Here is a 7,500-nt window from a genome sequence, read left to right as displayed (position 1 = left end):
TCTTTACTGTGTGCTCCCAGGCCAGTTGTTCAAAAGAGAGGGGTTAGCAAGGGAGCGTGCTATAGAAATAAACTTGCCTTGCCTTGCCTTTATTTTAATATTACACACTGTACCTTTAAATTGATTCTAGAATGTCCCTGTGATGTAATAATGTAATACGTCTCTTTACTGTGTGCTCCCAGGCCAGTTGTTCAAAAGAGAGGGGTTAGCAAGTCCAAAATATGCAGAAATATGGACATATATGAGACCCTTTCTAAGGGAAAAAATTATAATTCTAAAAAAAAATTCAGCTATTTTGCACTAAATTAAACGTACTTATGGATATTATAATTATTTTCTACAAAATCTGCTAGGAAATAAAACCCAAAATTCTACACACTGCAGCTTTAAATTGATTCTAGAATGTCCCTGTAATGTAATAATGTAGTAAATATGTCTCTTTACTGTGTGTTCAGGCCAGTCGTCCCAGCAGAGCTCTGTGCCGGATTACACTGCAGCGTTAGCAGAATACTACAGACAGCAGCCCTACATGTGGAACGCCGCACCCATACAGGTAACACACACACACACACACACACACACACACACACACACAGACAGGTAACACACACACACACACAGACAGGTAACACACACACACACACACACAGTCAGTCAGTGTCCTTCTCTCTCTCTCACTCACTCACACACACACTCACTCTCTCACACACACACTCACTCACTCACTCTCACACACACACACACACACACTCACTCACTCACTCACTCACTCACTCACTCACTCACTCACTCACTCACTCACTCACTCACTCACTCACTCACTCACTCACTCACTCACTCACTCACTCACTCACTCACTCACTCACTCACTCACTCACTCACTCACTCACTCACTCACTCACTCACTCACTCACACACATACACAGTGACACACACACACACACTATTAACCACGATGTCATTTCTCTTGTTTAGGATCACTAGAGGCTCCTCCCTCCCTCGGACGGTCGTCGACGGCAACCGAATCGGGGTTTCCTAGCAACACTCTGCCGCTTTCTTCCTGTTTTTCTTTTTTTTTTTTTTTGTAGAAAAAAAAACTTAAAGGATTAACTGAGAAATCACAAACTCTTTTCTTTTCTTTTTTTTAAACCTTACAAAGTGGATATTTTGTCACGCAGATTATTTTGGGACTAGCCTATGGTCTCTCTCTCTCTCTCTCTATCCCTCCCTCCCTCAATCTCTCTCTCTATCCCTCCCTCCCCCTCTCTCTCTCCCCCCCACATCTCCCCCTCTCTCAATCTCTCTATGGTGTAGGCCTCGTTGTCTCTTTTCAGTTTTTTAAACTTACAAAATCGATATTGTCAGGCAGATTTTTTTGGACTAGCCTATGCTCTCTCTCTCTCCCTCTTTCTCTCCCTCTACCCCTCTCCCTCTCCCTCCCTCCTTCTCTCAATCTCTCTCTCCCTCTCTCTATGGTGTAGGCCTCGTTGTCTCTTTTCAGTTTTTTAAACTTACAAAGTCGATATTGTCAGGCAGATTATTTTTGGACTAGCCTATGGTCTCTCTCTCTATCCCTCCCTCTATCCCTCCCTCCCTCTCTCCCTCCTTCTCTCAATCTCTCTCTCCCTCTCTCTATGGTGTAGGCCTCGTGGTCTCTTTTCAGTTTTTTAAATTTACAAAGTCGATATTGTCAGGCAGATTTTTTTGGACTAGCCTATGCTCTCTCTCTCTATCCCTCCCTCCCTCTATCCCTCCCCCTCTCTCCCTCCTTCTCTCAATCTCTCTCCCTCTCTCTATGATGTAGGCCTCGTTGTCTCTTTTTGTTTTTCTATCCAACTTGAACTTAAAGATGTATCAGTGTGGCTTTGAACAAAAAATCCATCATAATCTATGTTTTGTCTAGTTTTTATTTTATTTTTTCCCAAATAAGAAAAACGGTCTAAAAGGGGCTTAGCAGTCTTGAGTAAAAAGAGAATATCCGATTACTATAATTATTATTTTGTTTCAGATAATGTTTTAAAAAAGCATGCGTCACATTGTGTGTGTGTGTGTGTGTGTGTGTTTGTGTGTGTGTTGACTCTCAGTTATTATAATTTTTTTTTTTATTATTATTATTTTGGCATATAGAAATATTTTAAAAAGCCTCGGAAATGGAAATTAAAAAAAAAAAAAAAAAAAAATTTACTAAATTCGTCTTTCGCTGTTTGTTCTCGATTTTTAATTTTATCTGTTTCAGTCGCCATCTTGAAAAGTTGATGGCAATGACATGACGCCATTGTTCATTCTGTTGCTTTTTTTTGTTGTTGTTGGATTTGAGGATGATAGTCGTTTTATTCATGTATCTCGATCGAATAGTGACTCTTTAGTTTTTACGATGTATTGATGACGATAAACAATTTAAATAAGCCAGCCTCTCTGTGGTCCTACACTTTGTTATGCTACACAGATTTAACATTATATATAACACCACGTACGTTTCTCCCGTGAACTCGAAAAACATATTTTTTTTTTAAAAAGGGGGGGAAATTAACTATTTTCTTACAGAGTGAAACTTTATTATTGTTGTTGTGACTTAATTCTGCATTTCTACTTTTTTGCCGATTTGTTCGTAAGTGTAAGAAATAAGTGTTAGGGGTTGATTAATGAAGTTATCATTTCTATAAGCAGTGTGTTGGCTATACCAGCGTGTTACCTCAACCGTGTGTGTGTGTGTGTGCGTGTGTGTGTGTGTGTGTGTGTGTAAAAGACGTCTCTTAGGGAAAACGTGTTAGCTTTAGCATCTAACCGGGTATTTTGTACTTAAAATGACATGACATGCGCGTTATATGAATGTGGTTAGCTCTTATCTTAGTTTTTCCGTTGGGCGCAAACTAACGTAGACTTTGACGTCCTAAAATATAACGAATTTCGGCGATTTTTGAAAAATAAAATAGATTTTTTTTTTTTTTTTTTGTCAAACTGCTCCAAAGAATCTTAACTGACGTCAACATCCAAATAAAATCCGATACAATAAATTCCCCTCGTTTAAAAAAGGAGCTATGCACTGTTGCCGTTTAATTTTTAAATGCTAACAAAACTGCCATAACAACGCATAATAAAATATAACATTCAGACGTTTTTTTTTTTTTCTAATTGCCATTTTTCTAGGTTAGCTTCGTGGCTAGCTAACGGGGAAAACAACTTATTCTACGTTGCGAATGTAATTTGAAATAACGTGGAAACACCTCTTAGCCGAGTTATCGTTAGCTAAACAATTCATGTTCCTATGCTAACAAAACTACAATACCGTTAAAAAAACAATGTATTGACTTTTTTTATAGCTTTTTTTCCTGGTGTAGCTACGTGGCTAGCATAAAAACCTAGCATCGCGAAAACAGCGTTAGTCGAGTGTTCAGTAGCTAAGCAGAATTAGCGGCGTGTTTAGCTAAATACTAAAAATATATTAGCCAAGTTCTCATAAGCTAAACATTGGTAAAACTGTGTGTTGTTGCTTGATGGTGTATGTTCGTACAATATCTACTTTTGAGTGTGTTTGTGTGTGTGTGTGTAACCGTGTGTGTGTGTGTGTGTGTTAGCTGTATACCGCGTTTTTACAGCTAACGTGACGCTTCTCGAAATTTACATGTTATAAAGCCTGTTGAGGCAAAAAAATAAAATAAGTCGCGTGAGTATTTTCTACACTTATGAAAGTAAATTTTTTTCCAATTATTTTTTTTTGTTTCTTTCGCGAGTAATAATCTGGGGGTTTATGAATGACCATTTTTATTTTTTATTAAGACACGAGCGTATACATACAGTTATCTATTGATGGTGATTTTTGTTTTAGCGTTTTTGCGTGTATTTCGAGCGTTTTTTGTCGTGGAGACCACAGAGAGGTTTGTGTTTTTGAGAGATGATATATATCTGGCTAACTGTTGAGTTGAACATTGAACCCCATGTTTTTGTTTATTCGCTTCATGTATGTGTGACAATGATAATAATAATAATAATAATAATGATGAGTTCTCCTGTACAGGGGTCTATTTAAAAATTCTGTTTCATCCCGTTTGTTGAATTGATTTCTCAGTTGTTTTCTGTTTTTTTGTCGATAAGATTAATATGGTTTGTGTAAAATTTCCACTTTTTCCTCGCGGGTGCTCTCCAGTTTAAAAAAAAAATTAGATTGTTTAATTAATTCAACGTGTTTGTGTCTCTAACCGATTTGAAAAAGAGTTATGTGTTTATATTATCTCAAGACTGCTAGGCTAACTCTCTCTCTCTCTCTCTTCTCCTTGTCTTCTTCCCTCTCTTTTGGTTTTGTCCGGGAGCCGCCACATTACGTTGACAAGTTTTTCTTTAGTGGGATTTGTCGAATTTGTTTGTTTTTTTTTTGTTTGTTTTTTGAACGTTGGAATAATCCCGAAAGCTTGTGTTGTTAGTGTGGCGGCTCGGAGGCGAGGAGAGATGTAGTTAAAGGGGGTTTTTACTCCCCGAAAATATATGATTTAAGAAGGAGAAAAAAGAAAAAAACAAAAAAAAAAACATAGTGGGGTGTTTGGCTAGCTCGGTGAGACTGCCGTGATCTTTCGAACTTCATAATTTGTTTCTCTCCCCACAAAATAGTCCGTCTATCTGTCTGTTAGTGGAAGGCAGCCCCTGATTGGTTCGTGTAGTCATCAATCTAGCCTCCAGTCAGACTGGACCCTCCCCACTTTCTGTCTGTTAGTGGAAGGCAGCCCCTGATTGGTTCGTGTAGTCATCAATCTAGCCTCCAGTCAGACCGGACCCTCCCCACTTTCTGTCTGTTATTGGAAGGCAGCCCCTGATTGGTTCGTGTAGTCATCAATCTATCCTCCAGTCAGACCAGACCCTCCCCACTGTCTATCTGTCTGTTAGTGGAAGGCAGCCCCTGATTGGTTCGTGTAGTCATCAATCTAGCCTCCAGTCAGACCAGCCATATCTCACAAGCTTATTCATCTATCCATGTGTGACGTCAACGACTACATGAACCAATCAGGGGCTGCCTTTCCACTAACGGACATAAACTGGGGAGGGTCCGGTCTGACTGGAGGCTAGATTGATTGACGGCCACATGAACCAATCAGGGGCTGCCTTTCCACTACCAGAAAAATTGTAAAAAATAAAAAAAAAATAAAAAGTCCTGACTATTCTTGTGGGAGATCAAACAAAACAAATCCCCGGTCTCACTTTGCTTCTCACTCTGGGTTAGAACTTCCGAACTTTTTTTTTTTTTTTTTTTTTTTTTTTTTTTGGTTTTCATTTATTTCATGGTTTTTGTTGTTTTGTTTTTTTTTCTAACGGACCGACTTTGTCCTAACTGTAACCTGCAGATTTTTCTATTAGATTCTATGACAGATAGTTGTGTTATGAACCCGGTGGCCGCGAGAAGAGGAAGACGGATAATGATGATGATGATGATGATTATTATGATTAACATGAGGGCTAATAAAAAAAGCTCGTTCTTTCTGAGTTGGTGGTTGTTCTTTTTTTAAATGCGTTCCAAATCCCAACCAGTAATTCCCTTCTATTCAGTTTAGTATACTAGAGATTTACCCTGCGACCGTTCCAATTCATACTCTTTCTTTTTACTACACTACATACTAAAGTACAGAAGAGTTTTAGTCTTTTTACTACACTACACACTAAAGTACAGAAGAGTTTTAGTCTTTTTACTACACTACATACTAAAGTACAGAAGAGTTTTAGTCTTTTCACTACACTGCATACTAAAGTACAGAAGAGTTTTAGTCTTTTCACTACACTGCATACTAAAGTACAGAAGAGTTTTAGTCTTTTTACTACACTGCATACTAAAGTACAGAAGAGTTTTAGTCTTTTCACTACACTACATACTAAAGTACAGAAGAGTTTTAGTCTTTTTACTACACTACATACTAAAGTACAGAAGAGTTTTATGGCGCTTTTCCACCGCATGGTATCAGCTCGACTCGACTCGACTCAACTCGCATTTTTGGCTTTTCCACCGCAATTTCATGGTACCTGGTACCACGTAGCGGCTGCTTTTTTGGTATCGCCTCGCTCTAGGTTCCAAGCGAGCTGAGCCGATGCTAAAAGGTGACGTCGGCAGACGGCCGGCCACTGATTGGCCAGAGACTATTGTCTGGCCAATCAGTGGCCAGAGACTACCGGCTTCATTCTGTTGTTTATTCTCCCCAACTCTCCGGGACTTTTGAGTGCATTTACGCCGCGTGCAGCCTTCTCTGGCTCTCTTTCATTTGATTTGCATCACAGATCTGAATTTATTTTCCATATATTCGCTAAGCTCACCCAGTGTTGGTTGTTGGGGAAGTTACTTATAATACGAGAGGAGACATGTAGGGCAGCTAGCAGCTAGGCTAATAGTAGCCAGCTGGGACAGACATGATAGCGAGCGATTACATTACAAGCCTCGGACTGAACCGATTACCTCAATAAAATATTCAGGCTGAGACACGGCTTGCATTTGAAAACACGTATCCTGAAACAAGCACTAAACAGTCAACTTTATCATGCCCGTGTTTACGTGCATAGGGATGTACGTGACGCATCCCTACAGCACTGTGTGGCAGTCACACATCGGGACAACAACCATCCCTTTTAATGGCCCGTAGCAATATTCTTCTACTTCTTTTAGCAAACAGATACAAGGGGGGTATTTCTTAAACATTTTTCATCCGTGTTTTTGGCGGTTGGTTCAGTTAATAGTGCAACAACTGCTCGCAATTTCTGCTTTGCTACTTTGCTCCGGAGTAGGCTTTCAGCCCCTTACGACGACCCCGCCCACGTTCAGCAGGTACTATTTGCGGTGGAAAACGACCCGTGCTGCTACCAAACCAAGTTGAGTCGAGTCGAGTTGAGTCGAGTCGAGTTGAGTCGAGTCGAGTCGAGCTACATTTGCGGTGGAAAAGCGCCATTAGTCTTTTTACTACACTACATAGTAAAGTACAGAAGAGTTTTAGTCTTTTTACTACACTGCATACTAAAGTACAGAAGAGTTTTAGTCTTTTTACTACACTACATACTAAAGTACAGAAGCGTTTTAGTCTTTTTACTACACTACATACTAAAGTACAGAAGAGTTTTAGTCTTTTTACTACACTACATACTAAAGTACAGAAGAGTTTTAGTCTTTTTATTACACTACATACTAAAGTACAGAAGAGTTTTAGTCTTTTTCCTACACTACATACTAAAGTACAGAAGAGTTTTAGTCTTTTTACTACACTACATACTAAAGTACAGAAGCGTTTTAGTCTTTTTACTACACTACATACTAAAGTACAGAAGAGTTTTAGTCTTTTTACTACACTACATACTAAAGTACAGAAGCGTTTTAGTCTTTTTACTACACTACATACTAAAGTACAGAAGAGTTTTAGTCTTTTTACTACACTACATACTAAAGTACAGAAGAGTTTTAGTCTTTTTATTACACTACATACTAAAGTACAGAAGAGTTTTAGTCTTTTTCCTACACTACATACTAAAGTACAGAAGAGT

At 38.9% G+C, this 7,500-nt stretch overlaps 1 protein-coding gene across 1 annotated transcript in view; it reads left to right on the top strand.

Annotated features, from left to right (window-relative positions):
- The window catches only part of LOC307270795 (far upstream element-binding protein 3-like), a gene marked incomplete at its 5' end in the record, with an annotated part of 36,270 nt that extends 30,801 nt beyond the window's left edge, over nt 1–5,469 (top strand). Inside the window, 2 exons of the mRNA XM_080054680.1 lie at nt 456–553; nt 976–5,469. Of these exons, the coding sequence (XP_079910806.1) occupies nt 456–553; nt 976–984 (107 nt within the window). The 3' untranslated portion in view covers nt 985–5,469. The remainder of the gene's footprint in view (nt 1–455; nt 554–975) is intronic.
- Nucleotides 5,470–7,500: the final 2,031 nt, after the last annotated feature.

The sequence above is a fragment of the Ammodytes marinus genome, assembly GCF_949987685.1.
Source record: "Ammodytes marinus genome assembly, contig: scaffold_124, whole genome shotgun sequence".
Taxonomy (NCBI): domain Eukaryota; kingdom Metazoa; phylum Chordata; class Actinopteri; order Uranoscopiformes; family Ammodytidae; genus Ammodytes; species Ammodytes marinus.
Note: the sequence above shows the minus strand (reverse complement) of the source record. Positions and strands in the feature narration are given on the sequence as shown.